The 23,734-nt window shown below is 39.6% G+C and overlaps 1 protein-coding gene across 4 annotated transcripts in view; it reads left to right on the forward strand.

Annotated features, from left to right (window-relative positions):
* Positions 1-672: 672 nt before the first annotated feature.
* The window catches only part of LOC117710758 (ABC-type organic anion transporter ABCA8B), a 71,037-nt gene continuing 47,975 nt past the window's right edge, over positions 673-23,734 (forward strand). For 2 of the 4 annotated variants that reach the window (XM_034505937.2, XM_076935542.1), the window contains exons 1-4: positions 673-847; positions 17,748-17,849; positions 19,554-19,758; positions 21,728-21,889. In XM_034505937.2, coding sequence (XP_034361828.1) covers positions 17,754-17,849; positions 19,554-19,758; positions 21,728-21,889 — 463 coding nt within the window. In that variant the 5' untranslated portion in view covers positions 673-847; positions 17,748-17,753. The remainder of the gene's footprint in view (positions 848-17,747; positions 17,850-19,553; positions 19,759-21,727; positions 21,890-23,734) is intronic. The other 2 variants (XM_076935543.1, XM_076935544.1) reach the window with 2 other exon arrangements.

The raw sequence follows: 23,734 nt of genomic DNA on the forward strand, positions 1-23,734 counted from the left end.
TGCACCAGTCAGATAAATAATAACCTGCTACATAGTGATGTATAATAAAATAACATATAATTAAAAAGTACATTCATAACAGATGATTACCATTTAATAAGTAAATGGCAATCAGCCTGCAAGATTCACAGTAAATAAGGACAGCACTTGGTGAAGATACTTGATGTCTATCTCTGTTCTCCAGGAGCAGAAGGGACTTAGGAGATAACCGTCTCCAGTATCTAAAATTAAGACACTAAGACATATTCCATAAATCAGTAGTCAAGACTAAAGCTCAGTGGGAATTGAAAAAAATAACCAGAAAACTAAATAAAAGCAAAACTGAGAAACCAGAATCAAAGTCCTGAGTGAAGAAGTCAGCAGCCCGGGGCTGTGGGTGGAGAGAAAGCTTTCTACAGATGACTCAGCTCTCTCATTACCACCTTCCAGTGTAGAAGGAGCACATTAAATGTGGCTGTCAGCCTCTAGTCACCAGGAAACATCAAACAGAAATGCATAGGCTTACTGCAAGCTGGGAATATCGAATTTCCTCCATTATATCGGGTTAGAGATATGGCCAGGTGACCAAATATAACTGGCACCGCCCTGTGGGGGCTGGCTGCTCAGCAGTGAAAGACAAGCAGCCCTGCTTGGTCACGTGCCCCAGGGTGTTTGCCAAGACCAACCCAGAGCTGAGATCATAAACTCCTGCTGAGAGCAGCTTTCACTGGTCCTGTTCACAGACAGCAAACAGTTAAATTCTAGAAAGGTGGTCCAGGCGGAGGGGGAAGGGGACTCTCTTTATTCCTAACAGTACCAGCAGGGAATAAAGGGTGCTTCCAGAGTCCTTGCTTCGCATTTCCTGAAAGTAAGATTCTGTGATTTTTGTCTTTTTTATCGGGTTTATTTGTTTGGGCATCGGGATTGTTATTGTTGTTGCTATAATAAAAACTGAACCGTTTTATGAGCGGAATGCTAACCATCTGTGCCAAAGTTGTTTTTAAAAATCAATGGGCTATTCTGAAACGTTTAGGTGTCTGGTGTGTAATATTAAATAGAGCAAGGTATTGAATTAACATATATGTTTTTAAAATATGCAATCATGATGCTTTGCTGAGCCATAAAATCACTGTGGGAATGATCTGGAATTGACCAGCAGACTGACTGTCAAGAGCTGAGACACTTCAGGATTGATTGATAAGCTTGTGCTGCCTCTGGAGTTATTTCCTTTGATGATGTAATTTGACAGTTTGGGGTTAACAATTTTTCTGAAACTGCTTCCCAAGAGTGTCCACAGAACACTTTTGATGAATTCAACAAACTGTCTGTTGGAGGATCTCTGACTCTTCTGACACCATGGGTGAAATCAGCAGGTGAAATGGCTAGGCTCTCCCTAGGTCTCACAGTCTAACACTGAATGTTCATCCTGAAGCACAGAAGTGTCAGGCTGCCAGAGCAACAGGGGTGGAGCAAAACTTAATCTCTCTCCTTCTGTCTATCCCTCTCTGTCTCTGTCTGTGTGCTTGTCTGTCTCTCTTTCTGTCTCTCTCCCTCTCCCTCACCCTCTTCCTCCTCTCCCTCCACCTCTTCTCTTTCTCTTTCCTCCTCCCTTTCCCTCCCCCTTCCCCTCTTCCTGACCCTCACACACTTAACCATCTTGGATAGTTTTTACTTCACTGATGAGGAGGATTCATATCTTCAGTCTTTCTACACACACCAGGAGTGGACAGACAAGGGGGCAATTGTGATTTACAAATAAAATCAACCAGAAGTTGCAGACAGATTGCAGTTGCCATGCACTGTGGGGTTGTGGGGGATTCTGTATTGAGATCTCTATTTAGATACCTCTGCCACCCAACAGTCTACACAGTCCCCTCAAAAGTTGTTCTCTCTGGATTATCTGGAATGAGAACAATCTGTGAGGCTCCTTAGCGCCCCCTCACTGGGCACTCCAACCTGATGCAGCTCCGGTTTTGGCATCCTTTCCTTTTCTCTTTCAATGAGTTGGCTCCTTTCTTAGTCTGTCAACCTTCCCTCCTACCTCCTTTAAAAGCCCTCTGCAGGGTCCTCCTGTGGCAATGGGTCCTGAGCCTGCTTCAGCCATTGTGTCTCCCTTTAGACTTGCTAGGATTTATCACCTGAATTTTGATTCTATAAAATACACCAATGTGTGAGCTCTCTCGGTGAACATGAAGAGGACTTCTGGTAAGGACCTGCCCACTCCTTGTGACTGTGTTTCACCATGTGGTCTCCATCCTAGCACTTGATTCAGTTCTCAGGACTTAGAAACAAATTTATAGTATTCATGATGGAGCTACTGATTTTGTGGTTCAAAGTCTGGGCCATTCACACCCCTGGCATGCTTCCCAGATATCTGATAAGCATCAGATTCTTGAGAATTTTCCCTTCTATAATTCAGTTTAAGTATCCTATTTTCTCCTGGGGGGTGTGGGGGGGGGAAGAGCATTTACATCCAATAGTTCGCAGAAGAGGCTGACCAGAGCATGTTTGCATAGTATTGATTGTTGAAGTTGTAACAGGAGGTAGTGGTGTTATTCACTGAAACATCTTCTGCAGGACATTTTACACTCCTGTTTAATTAAATATATATACAAATTCCCTTATCAAATCACCCACTGATATTTACAAATAAGCATAGCCACACTCTCTCCTATAGATGGTCTTCACCCAGTGTTGAATTAGCTGTGATTTCATGTACTCCTGTGGGAAACCCTGTTCTGTTCTGCTAAGTAGTCTCTATGGCAGTATAATGCTGTTCTCTTGAGCCAGTTCTGACTACAGCCCCTGGGATGCTTTCCTGTGTACCAGCTCACACACAAGACAAAGGATCATGAATTCTCAATCCAGATGAAGCCAGTCCAAAGCCACTACAGGTAGAGATAGAGAGAGTCTACCTCTCCCTCCCAGATACAGGACATCACCTCAGAAACCACTATTCACTGGAAATAATGTTAGTATTATTATTGGTAGACATAAATCTATTTGTGCTTACTTCAGATTAAAAGTTGAGTCACATTTCTGCATAATAACCAGATCAGTTAGAATCTATCAGGGAGCTCAAGTATGAAGACAGTATTTGTAAAAATAATCATAATAAAATCGGTTGAATTTTTATAAGATAAATCACAGTTCTTTGGGAAAATAAACAGCAACCATTAAAGATATATGAATACTTTTATAATATGCCTTGGACAGGTCAGGGAATTGAGGGAAGGAAAGTATTTTTATCAGTTCAGTAAAAAATGATAAGAATATAAAAAGTAGGATGAGAATAGAGGTAAATAAAATTAAACATAAAAATAGAGCATGGTGAGACCTTGTCCAAGGCAAAGGTTTCTACATAACTTAATTCACTTTTAAAATACTATCATCTATTAATTAGGTTCTAAACAGAAGAACAGCTTGTCAGTATTTTATGAATCAAATATTTAAAATGTCAGCCATGTTTTAAAGTAAAGAGCTAGATAAAGGTGTGTACAGACAATGTTACCCAGGAGAAACATGGGGTGTCCATGTTATTTTAAGAAATCCAAGTGCCTCCCTGCCACCACCACTGCATTGCTGGGATAGTGGTCCTGGTACTTAAGTGTTTCACCATCCAGTTCTACTGCTACAACAGTAGCAGAGACAGAGGAAGGTAAACAGACACAGCCCAGTCCTCCAACATCTACAACAGCATCACTGTTCCCTTCTGTAGTCAAAACAGTAGTCAGCTTTCTCTCTTTCTTTCTTTATTGGCTATTTTATTGGTTTACATTTCAAATGTTGTCCCCCTTCCGTATTTCCCCTCTGCTAGCCCCCTATTCTAGCCCAGTCCCTGTACCTCTATGTGGGTGTTTTCCCACCCACCTACCCACTCCCACCTCAGCCTTCCAACATCCCCCTACGCTGGGGAATCAAGCATCCACAGGACCAAGGGCCTCCCCTCTCATTGTTGCCAGATAAGACAATCCTCTGCTACATATGCATCTGGAGCTATGGGTCCCTCCATGTGTACTCATTGATTGGTGGTTTAGTCTCTGGGAGCTCTGAGGAGTCTGGTTAGTTGATATTGTTGTTCTTCCTACAGGGATGCAATTCCCTTCATCTCCTTCAGTCCTTCCCTTAACTCTTTCCTTGATGTCCCCATGCTCAGTCTGATGATAGGCTGCAAGCATCCGCATCTGTATTTGTCAGGCTCTGGCAGAGCCTCTCAGATGACCACAATACCAGGCTCCTGACAGCAAGCACTTCTTGGCATCAGCAATAGTGCCTGTGTTTGGTGTCTGCAGATGGGTTGGATCCCTAGGTGGGGCAGTCTCTGGATGGCCTTTCCTTCAGACTCTGTTCCACTGTTATTCCCTGTACTTTCTTTAGACAAGAACAACTCTGGGTTAAAATTTTTGAGATGCCTGTGTGACCCCATCCCTCAACCAGGGACTGTGACTATCCTCTGGGTATGGTCTCTATAGGTTCTATCAAGTGATACTCAGAGGGTAGAGGCAGATGGATCTCTGTGTGTTTGAGGCCAACCTGTTCTATATAGGGAGTTCAAAGGTTTGACAGAAGAGAACCTGTCTCAAAAAAACTAAAGAACTTAAAACTTGACCCATGAAGAAAGTTTTATAGACACAAGCAATAGTTTTAAAAAGTTAGCCTACTGATGTAATCTATTGACAGTAGCAGATTCTATTAAATATAAGTATTAGGATATGGTAAAATATTTCTCAAGTGCAAAAATAAGATGCAAGACAATTATGAATCAAAACTTCAGAAAACTAGGAAAAATAGTCATTCCAATCCTAATAAAGACTTGACCAAGAATACAGAAAATGTTACGCCTAATGGTAAAATATTCATGTATCCCTTAAATTGGGAAGATGTTTTAGCTGAGATATTCTCATGCAAGAGAAGGGGCCAGAATGAACTCTATGAACTTGAAATTTTTGTTGAGCCACACAGACCTAACATGGGAGGGACATGCAGAGGCAGACTGAGCTGAATGATTTTTGTTTCAGTGTTTCATTGCACTCTACTTGTTTTTGTTTGTTCATGGTGAGAAGACAGCATTTTATTTCCCTGACTGTTCATGTGAGCTCATGAATGACATAACTGTAGAGTGAAAAATTATAAAGGCCATTTTATGAAATATGTGTAAATTTTTCGCCTTAGACCTTGGGCAGAAAAGCACCTGCCAGCAGGTTTGGGCCCATCTAATTAGTTACAGAGGAGGGGGAGTTACAAGACAAAGGCTTGTTAAGAACATCCCAGAAACTGACTGGCCAAGGGAGGAACTACACCCTGCCCCCATGGTACGGCCTACTAGTGTTCAAAAAAGGTAAAACAACCAATCCTGTGCACCCACGTGAAAGTTCGCTTTTTCCCCACCCCGCCCATATATAAGCGCTAGACCCCTAAGCCACAAGGTCAGTCCCTCTATCCCCTATGTGAGATATGGGGATATGGGCTGGCCCAGAGCTTTGATTTAATAAACCACCTCATGTGCTTTACAGCAAGACAGTCTCTCGTGTGTCCTTTGGGTGCGTGCTATCCTGTGACTTAAGTGGACCTCCTTTCTGGGGAGTCCCGGACCTTTCAATAACAAATTTTTAACCTGTTTTATTTTAATCAGCCTCAGAAATGATTCATCCTTCTGTAGCTCACATATTGGGTGGCATGAATCACAAATAATTCCATAACAGGATAAATGAAACCTCTCCTATAAATTTAGCAGGAGTTCAGGTCTTGTAGGATCTCTGAGTCTGCCTTAGAAGCCTGCTCTTCTCTACTGAGAGACAGCAAGGGATGGAAGAGGTGGTGGGGAGGAGCTGGGAGGAGTAGAGGGAGAGAAAACTGTAATTAGGATATATCATCTGAGAAAACCAGAGTAAAAAAATACATATGTGAGTTTCATCCAAAATTTGATTAAATTTGGAAAAGGTTCAGTTTGAAAGGCTGACTACCAATGTATCTATGACAAGATATTAGGCCCTCAACTATGATTATTTAGGTGTTTAAATATTATATTCAGAACTATATTAATTTTCTGTCTCTCTCTTGCTCTCTCTTTCTCTCTGTCTCTCTGTCTCTCTGTCTCTCTCTCTCTCTCTCTCTCTCTCTCTCTCTCTGTGTGTGTGTGTGTGTGTTTTGTTGGTTTGTTCATTTGAGATAAGGTATCATGCTCTCAGGCTGGCTTAAACTCACTATGAAGAGGTTATGCTCAAACTCTTGATTATGTTCACTATATCTGCCATCTTCAAGTTTTATATACATACACACAGACACACACAGAGACACACACAAACAAATGCACACACACAAACAAACACACACACACACACAAACATACAGACACCATCACCAACACATCTTCTGTATTCAGAACATTCATTGGTAAAGTACTCCAGTTGTTTTAAAATTTAGCCTTTCAATGTAATAATTGTCGTAGAACTCTAGATAGAGAAAAAAATCAATTAGGTAAAATCAATTATGTCCATATGGGTGACTATTGAAGAACTAGCTTGAGTTCCTCAAGGTTAAAATCCACAAGTTTGGTACATCTCATTGACATACCTGCAATGTCTGTTAGCAAGCACAGCAGTAAATGTACTTTAAATAAGAATAGGGCACACTTGTGTCATCATGGTGTCTCTGATCAGGGAGCAGAAAGCCTTGTAATTGCAGAAGCTGAACAAAGAAAGTTAGCAAAAGTTCCTTCAGTACTGTAGAGCAGGAAGGGCAGAATGACCTCACTTTTAGCCCAAGATCAGGTTGGGATTTAACAAATGCACTTTTCTCACTTCAATAAGAGTACCTGCTATCACCGTATGTCTTCAAATTGAGTAATCATTCTTCTGTACACACAAGGTCAAGATATTCTGTAAACAGCTAAAGGGAAATTTTAAGATGACTTCTCTGTCATTAAGGGGCTTTGTCTTTAAAATACCATAGTAATCATAGAATTTGTTGGTATTTTAAGAGACAAGATATATATGTATGTAGTATATATGTATATGTGTGTATACATACAATCTGTAGAATTTCTGTAAATCAGCAATTATTAATGCATGTAATACATAATATAATAATAATAATACAAGCAAGAAGCACACAATATTCAGTAAGTCTTCTGTAGAGAATCAAAAAAGTATATAATATTACTAGAGAAATAAACTAGTAACTGGAAAGCAAATCCACATAGAAGAATACTTAGCAGTGTAAAATTTTTAATTCTCCTTGATTTAATTAGTTTGGAATTTAGGGTTATTAGAGTTAGTTCTTTCCTTTTTATATCCTTTCTTCCCTCCCTCCCTCCCTCCCTCTCTCCCTCCCTTCCTCTCTTTCTTCCTTCTTTCCTTCCTAACTATTCTTAAAAAGTCTCTTAAATAGTTTTATTTATATGTTCTTCCTACACCATCCCCACCCCTTCCCAACTTACCTGCCTCTCAACGTCATATCTTATTTTATTTTTTTTAAAAACCACCAAGTCAAATCAGTACCATCCATATGCGAGGTCAGGAGCAACTTGCTAATCCCTACCCTCCACACATACAAAGAACAGCAACTTTCCCTCCCTCAGCAGCTATAAACCACCATTAGCTCCTAAGGTAGGGGTTGAGGCTCTGGAGCCTCTGTTGGAAATTTTTTATTAGTTATTTTATGTATTTGCATTTCAATTGTTATCTCTCTTCCCAGTTTCCCCTCCACAAAGCCCCTATCCCATTCCCCTCCCCCTGCTTCTATGAGAGTGCTCCTCCACCCACCCATCTACTCCCTACCTCGCCACCCTGCCCTGGCATTACTCTACACTGGGCATCAAACCTACACAAGACCAAGGGCCTCTCTTTCTACTGATGTCATATAAGGCCATCCTTTGCTACATGTGCAGCTGGAGCCATGGGTTCCTCCATGTGTAATCTTTGGTTGGTGGTTTAGTCCCTGGGAGCTCTGAGGGGTCTGGTTAGTTGATATTTTTGTTCTTCCTATGGGGTTGCAAACCCCTTCAGCTCCTTCAGTCCTTCCCCAAACTCATTTATTGTGGTCCCCATCCTCAGTCTGATGGTTGGCTGTGTGCATCCACATCTGTATTGATGAGGCTCTGGCAGAGCCTTTCAGGGCACAGCTATACCAAGCTCCTGTCAGCAAGCACTTCTTGGCATCAGCAATAGTGCCTGGGTTTGGTGTCTGCAGATGGAATGGATGCCTAGGTGGGGCAGTCTCTGGATGGCCTTTCCTTCAGTCTCAGATCACTCTTTGTTCGTGCATTGTTCCTTTAGACAGTAGCAATTCTGGGTTAATATTTTTGAGATGGGTGGGTGGCTCCATCCCTCAACTGGGAGGATGTCTAATCTCTGGATATGATCTCTGTTGGAAGTTTTAAGTCTCTTGATCATGTGGGGCTATTGTGCAGGTAAACACAGCCATTATCCTATATACAACAGCTCTATCACATCCTGAGACCAGCCCCTCAGAGCACTCCTCCTCATCCTCGGGCTCTTACATTCTTTCTGGCCCCTGTGCTATGACATTACCTGCATCTTGGGAGGGGACTGATGTGGCTGCTCCATCAATGGCCCAGCAGGCTCAGCATTTTGAAAAGTTAGAGTCTCTAGTGATGACACTCTGCAATAAAAAACATCTCTCATGTCTCTCAATAAGAATGTTAGTTAATGTATAGTGGGGCCGTGAGAGTAAATCAAACCAAGATTATATGTTGACTCAAATACAATAAAATCTAATTTCTTGCTCAATAAGCCATGTGTGTGGCCAGTGGTTGGCCTCTCTGCTCTAAGATTTTAAGGTTCCAGCTATCTCTCACTTCATACACCATCTTCAAACTCATCTTAAGTGGAAAAATGAAAAGAGAAATTCATCCATTTCTTTAGACTCACAAATGCCATGTATTTCTTCTGTTTATATTCCACTGACTAAAAGGAATTCCTTCATCATTGTCAATGGAGTATTGTTTGGAATTAGGAAAAGAAAATGTCAAAACATGGTCTAAAGGATGACCTCTGATGAACAATACCTTAGAGAACTGTGAGAGAGGGTTCAGGGAGAAAAGTAGAAAGAAAGCCTTTTACCTCGGGTGCATTTTGTTCGCTGGATTGTTCTTAGATGTGATTTTGTGTCTCCTGTGTTGAATTCATTCAATTTATAAGGCATGTTTATTCTTGGTGGATCTCAGATCATAGCTATAGAACCCAATCTGGTTCATATGCCCTGAATCTGGGTATGGCCTTCTGCTTCACTTTCATGCTTTCCCAGATATAATCTATACTCCGTGCCAGGCCATTGAATTTCAACTGCACTGTCCTGAGGAAGTTCTGGGAAAGGGCTGCTCTGTCAATTTTCACTATGTGCTTTCTGCCATTTCTTGACATATTTTCTGACCATGTTTTTTAGAACTCAAACCTTTTTTTAGATCATTGCTTTCTTTGCTAAATTCATGTATAAAAGTACATTGAAACTGAAGTAAGATTGTCTGCAGCATCAGACTGTAGTCCGCCCCATTCTTTCAGGTCCTCAGATATGGGGTCCAGTAGATAAGATTCTGCACAGGTCAGCAGAAAAGTCAACAGAAAGAAGATAAGGTGCCGTGGTGAAGGGTTGGTTGTGTCTGACATAGGAGGGAAGGTGTAAGGACGGTCAAGACCACTGTGAAAAGATTAAGTGAAGGCCTTACCTGGTATTTGGGAGCATTTACTATGAAGTTCCAAACTGTCTTGTGTGTAAGAAATGCTGAAGCAAAACTAACTTAATAAATAGAGTAATTAAAAATCTCAAACATATGTATATCTAGTATTTGAGAGAGGAGAGAGGAGAAATAAAAAACAATCAAAAATAAAAGGAAAGAGCTTAAATAGTCAATGCCAGGACAACATGCTTGAAAGACATAAAAGGAACACCGTTTGCCAACATCATCTTAGGTCCTACTGTCTTACACTGTATATACACAAGCTTACTTGTAGCTGCCAGCAGCTTCAGTCAACCGGGTTCACCTGAAAGGAAGGCTGGGAATGAAAACATGGGGCCAAGACAAAGTATTCTGATCAAAGCAGGAAGTTTAATAGTCTGCTTTCAAATATTAAGGGGAAACCCCACCCCCACCACCAGAACTTCTTCTTGCTTCAGCCAGTGTGGGTGAAGGGATTTCAGCCCTGAGGTAACTAAATGCAAGCTCAGCAGGCAGTCTATTCTTCTTAGCTCCTGTAGCAGACTGCAGGCCACCAAGGCAGGTAGTTCCTCCTGGGTCCTATTGTTTTTTCTACTGTGGTAAATGACTCCTTCAAACATGCTCAAGGCTAGGGGGAGGGCACAGCTCCCCCTTAATTTTTCAAGTTGGCAGTGCCAATATCTGGAAGGGGCACAAAATTTCATCTCATCTAGGTTCTCGAGTGGCCGAGTAACCATGCCTGGCTTAGGTCAGTGTCCATATTACTCCTGTATTACCCATCTTTGAGGAAAACATACATAGTGTATTGATGTATGCCTCTGCCTAGGTTTATAGGAGCTCAAGAACACTCTTACCCGTCTTTGACTAACCAGCCATCATTGGCACACTCTTTAGACCAAGACCACATTCAGACCAAAGGACCTGTGGACATGTACTAGATGCAATTCTTCACAGCAATATGTAGCTGCCATGATGAATAGCTGAGCTTGCTGAGAGCGATCCTGTGTGAGGGCAATCAATCTGCTTAAAACACAAGGTGCAAAGGTTAAAAGCAACATGATTATCCAAGCAATGTAGAATATAAGGCTGAGAGCAGAAATGTTCCAGTACCTAATCCAACTGCTAATTAGCAGGGATCAGACACAAGTCTAGCCACCAGGTATATAGTGGGTGGCTTTAAGTAATGATAAAAAACACTCTCCAGTAAGAACAGAGACTATATGCCAGGTTAAGTCAGCTGACTGATTTTGAGCAATCTTCATCATTAGAATCATAATTATTAGGCTCGAGATCTGTTTCCACTTGATGGACCAGTCTTTCAGGCAGCCATCAGGCTCCATTTTCTTTTTCTGAAAAAAAAAAATGCAGACTGACCCACAACCCCAAATTAAATCAGGATTGGGACCACACCAAGTATTAGTTAAGGGGTCTCTCCACATGACCCTGGCAAATGAGCTGGAAGTGACTGGATGCCAGTGGCAATCTTCTGCAGACTGACCTTTAGTATCAGTTTTCAGAAAATTTGAAACAAATAAAACAAAAGCAAGGTGTGCTTTTGGTGAACATGGGGGGCATAATTCCCCCTTTCCAGTTTAAAAAGCCATTTTTTCAGAGTTCCTTGTAAAACCAGAGGAGAAGCACCAGTAGCTACTTTTCCCACACTTAGAGAGTTATGAAGATATTATTTTAAAATTTTATAATCTCTCTTTCACAATTTCTTATCCTTGAAGATAATAAGAAAATCTCAGTAATATTAAATTGTCAACAAAATATCTCAAATGTTTGACTGTAGTCAAATAACTGCAATAGCCAGTTCCATTACCTTAGTCTGATATGGAACACCAAGCACAGGAAATAATATAGGCAATAACTAATTATATTTTTAGTTGCTCCTCTTGTTAAAGTAGTTGAAACTAGAAAGCCTAAAAGATGTCAAGTCACATGTACATATTTTAATTTTTTAAAATAAAAAATGAGTAACATCTTCTTGCCAAAATTGATTACGTGTAAGTCCTCAAGGCTTAACACCATTATGAAAAAATTGAAGATACTGAGAACAAGTTTTTGCAATTTAACTTGCATACTTTCTAGAAATGCCAAATTGTTGTCTCAAGCTATTACTATTTTGATGCTGTAAAGAATAAGATTGTATGGCCAAATATTTCTGAAAGACCTATAATCTGCCTAGTATACAAATCTGCTCTGGCATTGCCCTGGGGTTCAGGCAATCCAATATGAGCTTTTAAATGTCTTATAAAGTTAAGAAACAGTACATGTTTCTTAAATTAAGCTGTATTTTTATAAATGACTATAAAATTTGAGAATTAGCAGTATCTAAAAAAGGAACAATTTTACGCAATTATGAATCATGAGCCATATACTGGCTATGATTATATAAATTGAAAGTTTGATTTTTCAGCATTTCAAACAGTGGTTATAACACATAATTTAATTATTTGTGCTGAAGCAGGGGAAACTCAAGAAAATAAGCATATGATCTAATTACATATACTGTTTTCTCAATAGATGAGGCATCTGTAAATAAAGTACATTTTTTTTTCCTATGGGATGCATGCGTAGTAAATTTATAGGAAGTATAAAAGCATGCATAGAGAAAAACTGTAACAACTTGTCTTTTGTATAATGGTCATCAAATTTGCCTAAAATGTTTGCCATGTAATAGGCCAAATATCCTTATTTTTCAATAACCAATTTAATTGCTATTTGGGATAAGGAATAAACATTTTATCAAAAATGTTTTTAGGATTCTATCCTACAATATTATAGTAACACAATAATAATTTTATAATAGGATGTTCAAATTTTACTTGTAGATGAAGAAAGATGAATCTACGATAATGGTTTCTTTTGCCAAAGGGCTGCTGCAGGCATATGAATAGTAATAATACAAACAGCCAACAATTTATCATAGTCTATATAGTTTCTCTGTTGATAACTAACAGCTTACTCTACTTTCAGCAAAGCTATCTCTACTTTATTAGTTAATTGTCAAGGGGAATTAGGGCTTGCATTCCCCTTGAGAATATCAAACAGAGCTTCAAATTCTCTTATGGTAAGCTTAAGATAAGGTTTTAGCCAATCTCTTAACAAGCAAATCGAATTAAAAGCAACCCATTTCTTTTTAGTATGTAAACCTACAAGCCAGAAGAGGGCACTAGAACACCACCAAAAATGGTTGTAAGCCACCATGTGGTTGCTGGGAATTCAACTCTTATATTTTTAGTTGAGTCTAGCCTTTAACAGCTGAGCCATCTCTCTAGCCCCAACTATCTATTTTGTTGGAATTTTCTGTGCTACAATCTGCTTAGGATATAACTGAGGTCTCAAATAGTGAAAACATATTGCCTTTGAATCTCTTCTGGAGCAACAAGTACTCCAAAATTTTAAAGCTCATTATATTAGAGCAAAGGCTTGCAGAAAAACTCCTTCAGAGAGATCAGCTAATAAAATATCATACAATGAATAATATACACTGAAAGATTCAAACTCTTAATTTTTTGTATTAAGGCAACAACAATTTTTTTTAATATAATGTAAGGCAATTAACCATTCTTTGAGGCAAACCTTTTTTAATGATATTGCTCCATGGGATATCAAAAATTATGAACAAATTTACTGAATGCAAAACCTCTCACCTTTACCAGAAATGTAAAGGAATGGTATAAAAACAATCTTCTAGATCTATAATAATTCTATATGCATTACTGGATTGGCAGCTGGAGTAGGCAAGTCAGGCTGTAATGCCCCATTAGTTTCATAAATCTTAAATTTGAACTTTGTTTTGGATTAATTCAATAACCAATCTTTTTTAGCTGAGTGAGAGTATCAGATAAAGGCCAAGCAGAAGGCAACATTGTTCTCTAATAATTGTTACATAACTTAAGATTAGGTCTCTTGCTGGTAATAGATTAAAACCAATATACATTAGAGGAACCAAAGCCATCTTGTCCTTGCTCATTCTTAACAAATTTGGAAGGAAGTAGATGCAAAAAAACCAAAACAAGTTGAACAATTCTTTTACCAGCAGGTACAGTTACAATGCCATGGGAAAAGCAGCCATTATTTAAATTTCTCCAGTGTAATCATAACTCTTGGCCCTTAGACTGTTGTGAATGCCAACTGCAGCCAATGGAAAAGTGGCAGTTTAACTATATTTTTTAAGTTTGTTTTGCAACATTAGAGTATAACCATAATTCTGGGAAACAAAACCAATTTTTAACAATGTAAACAATCTATTTTCTCTAAAATCAACACCAAGAAGACTACTTTTATGTTACAAAGTTTTGCTGCCAATTCTTATATTGAAGACCCCCATACTCGGGAGACCCTTCCTCAAGTCTCAGGAAATCACGACCACCCAAAGATCACAAGAAACCATACCTGGATGCAATCAGCAGAGGCTTTATTAGGGAAGTTAGCCGGCCGTCAAACCACAAGCTCTCTAGCTCCAAGAGCAAGGTTTGGCCTTGAATGGTGGGCTAAGGGGTCTTTTATAGCATGGGGTGGGGAAAGGAAGGCATTTTCGCACGGTTATACATGATTGGTTGCATTTTCGCGCGGTTACACATGATTGGTTGTTTTACAAATTTTGAACATAGCACTGGGAAGACCAAGGGAGGGAGGGGTAACCAAGAACAGTGGAACATTTCAGAGGAATCTAGCCCAAATGATCTAGAGTCATGTGAAAATCACTCTGCACACTCATTCTTCTCAAAAATGTGGTCTTACCAAGTCACTGTTCCCTATACCGTCATTACAAAATATTTCTCACTTCCTCCAGTCACAGCCCCACCTAGATGGCTTGTATTTATTATGGTCAGGAATGTGTCTTCCTGCCTTGAGCCTCTTCCACCCATAGGCGGGCCTACTGCCTGAGGCTTGATTCGGGGAATAATGTCCTCCATCCAGAATGTGCTCCAGGGAAGTGAAGGCCTGAAATCTTATTTTCAGTTCCTCCTTCTGGAATCTGCACTTTTCTGCCAAGGTCTAAGGGCAAAGAATCTACACATATTTCATAAAATGGCCTTTATAATTTTTCACTCTACAATATATGAATGCATGATAGTGCAGCTTTTAATATCTCACTAAAGAGACATTGTTTTTAAATTTTATCTTTATATATCTGGTTTCTAAATAACTCCAAACCTGAGTTACCACTTTTAAACCAACTTTCTGTTACCAAGGTTGCAAATTTTTAATCATACCCAATAACTTACAGGCTGACAATCTACAACCAAGACATGCAGAACATATTTATACCTTTAAAACCAATCTGAAACAAATTTTTCTAGCTGTAATTTCAAGATAAAAGCACCTTGTCACAGAGATTTTTCTAGGACAAACAACTCTTAGCTTCCTTATAGAATCCAAAAAACTGCTGGTCCCTTTAAAAGCAGCTTATACTGACAATCAATTTTTGGAAAGGCTTTTCTAGCTCAGTTTGACTCTTAGCTACAGATGTAGGGTAACTTATCTGTGCACATTAAGACTGCCTTTAAAACCAAGTTAAACTAGATCAAGGGGTGGATCAAGCAATTTTAACAATCTTTTCTTTTGAACATAAAACATAGAACACCATAAAACATAGAACACTGATCATTCAGACAGCGAAACAAAAAACAAACAATTGACGCATGTGGACATTGGCATGCCAAGGACAAATAATAAACAAAGAAAGCAGAATTACGGATTTCTCCTGTAAAAGCCAGAGAAGATTGCAAGACATCTCTTGAATTTTCTCCTGTTCCTAGGAGAGCTCTGAAACAGTCTTTTCATTCTTTTTTGCTACCACAGCCTGCAAGATCTAACGCTTCATCTCTTTCTAATTCCTTCTAACCCTGCTCCTCTCACCTAAGGCAACTCTTGGGCTTCAGGAAGATGCCTATTAGAATTCTCCTATCCCAAAATTCACTGTCACCTCCTACATGAGCTCACTTCAGGTCAACACCTACTCAACCTAGACCTTATCCCCCTTAAACACACTTCCTGCAAACACAGCCATAATTTCACTAGCATCAATGCTGTTCATTGCTCACCAAGTGCTTGGGATACTCTTCTTCTTCCATTTTCCATGGAGCTCCACCCAAGACAGTGTTTCTCAGCTGGTCTTCCATTTTCAGGCCCCAAGATTTAGGCACCAATCTGTAGCTGCCAGCAGCTTCAATCAACCGGGTTTACCTGAAAGGAAGGCTGGGAATGAAAGGGGAAAAGTTCTGATCAAAGCCAGAAGTTTAATATTCTGCTTTCAAATATAAAGGGGAAACCCCACCTCCACCACAAAACTCCTCCCTTCAGCAGGTATGGGTGAGGAGATCATAGCCTGGAGGTAACTAAATGCAAGCTCAGTAGGTTGTCTATTCTTCTTAGCCCCTGTAGCAGACTGCAGGTGGCCAAGGCAGGTAGTGCCTCCTGGGTCCTATTGTTTTGTCTATTGTGGTAAATTGACTCCTTCGGGCCTGCTCAAGGCTGGGGGGAGGGCACACTTACTGACCAAAAACACCAGTTAAAACCACTTGAAGAAAATAAGGAATATGTACATATAAATTTCAAAATATGGAAATGCTTTCCTTTTTGGTGAGTTTTTATTTGTGTATATGCATGTGTGTACCTGCTCTGCTGTATGTGTACCATGTGCACACAGGTACCTTACAGAGACCAGAATAGCGTGTTATGTCCCTTGGAACTGAAGTTGCAGATGACTGTGAGCTGTCCAGTGTGCATGCTGGAGCTGAGCCTGGGTCCTCTGTAAGAGCTACTGTGCTCCTAACCACTGAGCCATCTCTTTGTCCCCAGAAGTGCTTTCTAAATGAGAAGTACATGTAAAATACAAGGCCAAGAGAGCTGTTAAATTAGGTTAAAATGAAAGCAAAATGGGTGTGCTAAGTGAGGTTAACAAAGTTAATGAACTAGTGGCTAAGTACTTAGAATGAAAAACAACTCCTATATACAAAAATGGCTCGGCTCAACAGAGGTACCAAGCTAGACTATTTACAGAATAAATCTAAAGACCATTCAGTATATAGATAAGACAGCTGCCTTCTGTACATGAGGGTTTTTTTTTTTTCTTCATCTTATTATATTTTATTTTGATGTTTGGTTGTTATCTCTTGGAAACATGCTTTTTTTCTAATGAGAGACAGAAAGGGAGTGGATCTGGAGGGAAGGGAAGGTGAGAGGATCTATGAAAAGTGGAGGGAGGAGAAACTATAATCAGGGTATACTATGTGAGAAAATAAATTATTTTCAATAGATGAAAATAAATAAATAAAAAGAATCAGAGTGTGTGGTCTTTGTAATAGCAAAGGTAAGGGAAATGGAGTTGTGAGGAATGGTCTCTACATTAGCAGTGCTGAAGCCAAGGCTAGAGAAAATGCATGGAGATCCACAGCCTCTGCATGTTCCTTACACTACAGAGAACCACTTAGTCTGAGCAGTAAGAAAGTATGCTTCCTGTAAAAGCCCAGCCGGCAAGCTGCCATGAGCCAAGGGTGGCCTCTTTTTTTCTAAAATACTCCTCCAGTTCTCCTAGAGCTTGGATTCTGTTTGTCTCCTAAACTCTCTAAAAGTTCTCATTCTAGCCACTTGGCTACCGTGTGGTGATGTTAAGAGTGGTGGAACCATAAACCCTGTACCATACTGTGATATAGCTTAGGAGACCTTGCCAAGGTGAAAAGTAGCATGTTGTGTCACCAGGAAAATTGACCCAAATAACCATCTTTCCTTTGTAAAGTACCTAGCCTCATTTTTTTAAATGTAACAATAGAAAACAAACTAAGAAAAGCCATCTATTGACAAAGCTTTACATCAGTCCAGCTAGTATTAAAATTAAACATCAAAAGGCCAGTTGCATCTTTGTAGAGAAAGTTCTGAAGGGTAAATGCAGAGCTGAGAGGTATGAACTGGTGGCTGGAAGAGTGTGCCAGTGAATAAAAAAATGAGCAGAGTAGGGATTGGGGGAAGTGATGAGCATTCATTTAGATCAGTGACCTCAGCAGGCTACTCTTCATCCATTGGCTATTCCTCTTAAGCACTTTATTTATTTTCCTTTCTCTATCCTTTTTCTCATTAATAGGGCAACATGATCAAGAGAGAGATAAGTGTGCGCCAACAAACTTGTGCTTTATTAAAGAAGAACCTTCTTAAGAAATGGAGACTGAGAAGAGAGACCTTGATGGTATGGTTCCATGTCATTGCCACTGTCTGCTGATAATATAAACGTATTTTACCCAAGCACTGCATGTGCTTTTCTCCTATATCACCCTACATGCCAAAAAATAAATGAATGAGTGAACCTCCCTTAGACAGCAGGAACTGTTTTAAGACCATGAGTATGTTTGAAGAGACTTTCCTTAATTGGTTTAAAAGCATTAACCCCAGCCAGAAATTCAGACTTCAACAAACATCTGTTAAAGCCCTGGTCTCACCACTCTTACTACTCGTAGACACAGGAGTTAGGTTGGTGGTAGTGTAAGGCTCAGGAAGCCCCCAAAGAGGACCCCACTCGAGTCACAGGATGGCGCGCACCCAAAGGACACACGGAAGACCAACTTGCTGCAAGAACACGAGGTAGTTTAATGGCGGAACGTTCCGGGCCGACACATGTCTCAATGTAGGAGACAGGGGCATCGACCTCGTGGCACCAGGGTTTAGGGTTAATATAAGCTTGGGGTGGGGAAAAGGAGAAACTTTCGCGCACGCGCGCGGGTGCACACGATTGGTTGTTTTCCAATTTTTGAACATCTGGCCAAACTGGTCCATGGGGGCGGGGAGCAGTTCCTGCAGGTGGATGTTTATCTCTTATCTTCATTCCTGGGATAACTCAGTAGCCCATTGTCCTGTAACTCTGCATTCTTTGTTTATGGATTAACAGGCCTCTGGTTGGCAAACCAGAGGGGCAACTTTAGCCAACTCAGGCTAGGGAGTAAGAATCTATAAGGCCCTTTTATATATGTTTTTCATGGGACCCATAAAATTTTCTTTTAGTAGTCTAAAGCTGTGAAAAATAAAACCCTCATAGGGGGTATTTGCTATTTTCTCATTTGAATTTCTCTTATTATTTATTTACTTTTATTTTCTGTACATTGGTGTCTTGACTGCATGTATGTTTGTGTGAGGGTGTTGGAGCCTCTGGAACAGGAGTTCCAGACAATTGTGAGCTGCCATGTAGGTGCTGGGAATTGAACCTGTGTCCTCAAGAAGAGCAGCTAGTGCCCTTAACCGCTGAGCCATCTCTGCAGGTCTTGAATATCTTTCTTGTTTAAAAATTTTTACTTCTAAAATATCAGAAAGGGTTGGACACGTATTTGGTGCCAAAAAAAATTATGAAAAAAATGTCTAAGCTTATGCACTGGTGAAACAAATTAATTTATTGGGATTTTGGGAATAGCAAGGGTTTCTAACTACCAAAGCAAGATCGTACCCCTCAGATGATCACCATTCTGCTGAGTATCCTTTAAAAAAATCTTGCTGTGTAGTCACTACTTGCTGTAACTACATTATGCTGCCTCTTCAACAACCAGATTTCCAACAAATCAAAGATGGCTCGAACTGGCTGCCAAGGTAGCGCTAGGTGAGAATATTGTAAACAGAAGCTGGTTGCCTTTTGTACTTTCTCATGAGGACCTGTCTCGGCACAGGCACTAAAAAGCCAACACACTCATATTCCTATCAATAACTGACTGAAATTACTGATGATTTTGTGTCACACATGTTTCATGTAGTTGGTCTTTAAGACACACTGGACTTTTTACAAAGAAAGAGGCAAATTCAGTGGCCAAATGGTTATGGAGGAATAACTTGGAATCATGATTTTCTCTCTGTTGGTTATGGATGAGTAATTTGGAATTGTGATTTTTCTCCCTGTTCTTGGGCTGTGTAGGAGTGGGTGAGTTCGTTGCTCCTTCTGCTTTTCTTGTACTGGTATCCTCATGGTCATGAAGCTACTGACTTTTCTTCAGTGCCCACCAAGGATCTGGGACGAGTCGATTCTTTTAGACAATCTGGATTCACGATAGGGTACATGCCTGTCACCAACATGACACAACAGATAATGGAGAAGGTAGCTGCTGTCCCTTTCATGGCAGGTATGTTTTCTAGTAACCTAAGAGTTGGGATTTGACTTGTATCTGTTTTATTTTGTTTAAGTCTTAACAGAATATATAGCATTGAACATAGTATCTACAGGAAAGATTATTTTAGAGATATCAACATAGGCACTGGGTATATTTTGAATTTTTCCATTCTTCTTTGGTTTTGTTTCATTTTTGTTCTTAGCTTATTAAACATAGTATCAGGGTGACTAGGGAGATGGATCAGCAGTTAAAAGCACTTGTTGCTCTTTCAGAGAAACTGCATTGGGTTCTCAGTATCCTTATGGCAGCTCACAACTGTCTGCTGTTACTCCAGTTCCATGACATCTGACACCACCTCCTCCTCCTCCTCCTCCTCCTCCTCCTCCTCCTCCTCCTCCTCCTCCTCCTCCTCCTCCTCCTTCTTCTTCTTCTTCTTCTTCTTCTTCTTCTTCTTCTTCTTCTTTTGTTTTGTAGTAGAAAAGAACTTTTTTATAGTATTTGGGTTTTTCTTTCCATCTTTCATTTACAGGTGTCATACAACCTTTGTTTTGGTTCCAAGATGTATTCAGCAACACAGTAGCATATAATATTTCCACCCATATCTTTGTTTTATCTTTTCTCTTTTTCATTAATTTATTTAATCACCTCACGTTCCAATCATAGCACTCACTCTCTTTGCAGCACCACCCTCACAAGGCCTCTCCCTGAACCAACCTTCCTCTTTACCTGTGGGATAGGGGAGGTTCCACAAACACACTGAGTAGCAGCCCACCCAGGCACCTTAAGTCACTATAGGAGTAGGCATATCCTCTTTCACTAAGGCCAGACATGGCAGCCCAGTTAGAGAAACAGGATCCATAGGCAGACAATAGAGTTAGGGTAAGTCCCTGCTCCAGTTGTTGGGGGAACCGTATGAAGACCAGGCTGCACATCTGATACATGTGTGCAGGGGAAGGGGTAGGTCCAACCCTTGTGTACTTTTTGGTTGGTGTCTCAGTCTCTGGGAACCTCTAAGGATCCAAGTTAGTTGGCTCTATTAGTCTTACTGTGGAATCCCTGTATCTTCCAGATTCCTCAGTCCTTTCCCAAACTCTTTGACAAGATTTCCTGAGCTTGGTCTAATGTTTGACCATGTGTCTTTGCATCTCTTGTGGTTAGCTGCTGGGAAGAGCCTTAGGTTCTTGCCAAAACAATTTATATGCACAAGGGTTTTCTACAAGACAACAATTGTTGCTTAGACATAGTCAATGATTTGGACAAAGACTGTGAAGATCTAAAGACCCTTGCTTCTTCAGTCCCTGTTGAGGAATTACCACTTGTGTGAATACCCCAGGAAAAAGAGGCTTTTTGTGCAAATGCCCTCCTGGGTACAGAGGTCTAATTTATGAAACTGCCACTAATTCCTGTGGAGGGAACACTTCCCAACATGGAGGCACATGACATAAAGACCCTGAGCACTCTGTCCATATCTGTGCTGCTGGTTATGCTAGAAGGTTCTGACACCCTCTTCTAACCTCTGCAGTTATCTTGCATTTACACGGTACACATATGTACATGGAGGCAAAACACTCATGTGTAAAATATATTATTGGGATTTATAAGAGAATACAATACTGTATTGCTGCTTCTACTTACTATAAACCAGTGTCTGATTTATACCATGTTACACTTATTAAAATAATGACTGTAGACGTAATTTAGCTGGTACCATACTATATTTTATTTTGTTGAAGCTGGCACAATAATCAAGTATATATAAATAATTTTTGTTAATTATTCCTTTGACTGTACTTTGATATAACTTCAGAAATATCATCACCAGACTTTTAGACTGAATAATGTATTCAATGTCAGTAATTGATTCAATATTGTTTTCGTGAAGAAATTTTGTAAAACATTACAAACTTGACATCTCAAAGTTGCCTCTCTCCGTCATTCAGTCATTCACTAACAACAGTGTCCTCCACTCTCTCATCTGCAGGTAGAAAAGTCTTGGGACTGTTGGATGAAGAACACATCAGGGAATTAACAGAAAGTCATGCGGAAATAATAAGAGTCACTTTTTCTGATACATTCTCCTATCATCTGAAATTCCAATTTGGACAGAGAATCCCAACGTCGAGGGAATTTGGAGACCATGAAGGTAGTTATCCAGATACACAGACTTACTACTCTCTATTTCAATGGTGTTGACCTATTCATAAGGATGGATGTTATTATGTCAAATTAGACAACCCCTAAAACTGTCTATTCGTGTTGACATGTGTTAATATATTCCATGTACAATTGCTCTCTATGACTAGATGTATATGTGTTTAGATGTATATGTATTTGCAAATGTATATGTGTATATTCATTTAAATACAAATAGTATTTAAATGTATTTAAATAGTATTTAAATGAAATACACTACAAAATGTGTATGCATTTACAAATGTATATGTGTATGCACACTTAAGTACAAATGTGTTGTTTGCAGTATATAACTGTAAAATATTTATAGATTAAATGGGAAAAGTTCTTAGAAGAGATCAGGCAGATTGTTGGTGGTATGTCCACAGACTAAACTTCCATTCAAATGCTTAAAGCTACATGCATGAGGAGTTTCCAAAATGCCATGATAAAAACAGCACCCATCTCCAGAGGAACATGTGATTACTGGATTTATCTATACAATTTTGCTTAGCACAGGAACCGAGAGATATGGATGTCAGAAACAATCTTAGGACAAATGAAATCTTGGGTTTTAGAAAAGTGGATATTCCTACATGACTCTGGAGGGGCAGAATAACATCAAGAGAGTAGACAAGATTGCCTGCATTAGTCAACAAGACAGTAGACAAAATCAGCTATTATCAGAGGAAGAATGAAAGGTTGTTTGTGTTACCTAGGGTTCTGGATGAAATTCTGGACTGTAAAAAGGATAAGAAAGAAAGAAAGAAATGTATATGTATATGCACACTTAAGTACAAATGTGTTGTTTGCAGTATATAACTGTAAAATATTTATAGATTAAATGGGAAAAGTTCTTAGAAGAGATCAGGCAGATTGTTGGTGGTATGAAAGAAAGAAAGAAAGAAAGAAAGAAAGAAAGAAAGAAAGAAAGAAAGAAAGAAAGAAAGAAACCAAGCAAGCTTACCTTCTTTGGGGTTTGGAATCCCACGTTAACTTGCCCACCTGGTCTGGGAAAGCTCCATTAGAAATATGTGAGACAAAATAATCCCCTCTTTTTGTCAGTCATTTATGTCAGGCATTTTATTGCAGCAAAGACACAAGCAACTAATACACACATCACAGAATATTCTAGCTGGTAAATATGTATTTATGAGATGGTATCTATAAAGATTTTTCCAATACAATGTTTCTGATACTCACTCCTTCCTATAACTTCTCCTTGATCACCTCCCAATTTTGTGTTCTATTTTGTGTGTGTGTGTGTGTGTGTGTGTGTGTGTGTGTGTGTGTGTGATGTTTGGCTGCTCAAAGGTCATTGGATCTCTTGGAGCTAGAATTAAATACACACTTGTAGTTAGTACACAGACAAACTCAGGCAAAACACACATACATACCAAATAAAATAAAAACAAGTTTTAAAGAGGAATCATTGTGGGAGAGGAGGTATAAAGATTGTCAAAGTTAGATGAGTAGGAAGTTTCCCATGAGGCTGTATCTCCTAGGAAGGTCAGAAAAGCTACATTCAGAGTCTTACCTACATGAGTTACACAAGTATGACACAGACAGACGTGCTAATGTGGATGTAGGCAATTCAGGAGGCCTCTGCCTTACACAATGAAACATAGGCAACGAAGGAATGGAAAAATCAGAACAGGAAAAATAGTCTTCCCTAGGGAAGAGCACATTAATTGATTTTCTGATACCTAGAGGTCAGTCCTGAAAACATACATAGAAGTACATACAAACTGAGCAGGTTACTTTTATATATAATATAGTATATGTAGTTATATTTGTGATGTGTGTGTGTGTGTAT

The sequence above is a fragment of the Arvicanthis niloticus genome, chromosome 6 (genome assembly GCF_011762505.2).
Source record: "Arvicanthis niloticus isolate mArvNil1 chromosome 6, mArvNil1.pat.X, whole genome shotgun sequence".
NCBI lineage: Eukaryota > Metazoa > Chordata > Mammalia > Rodentia > Muridae > Arvicanthis > Arvicanthis niloticus.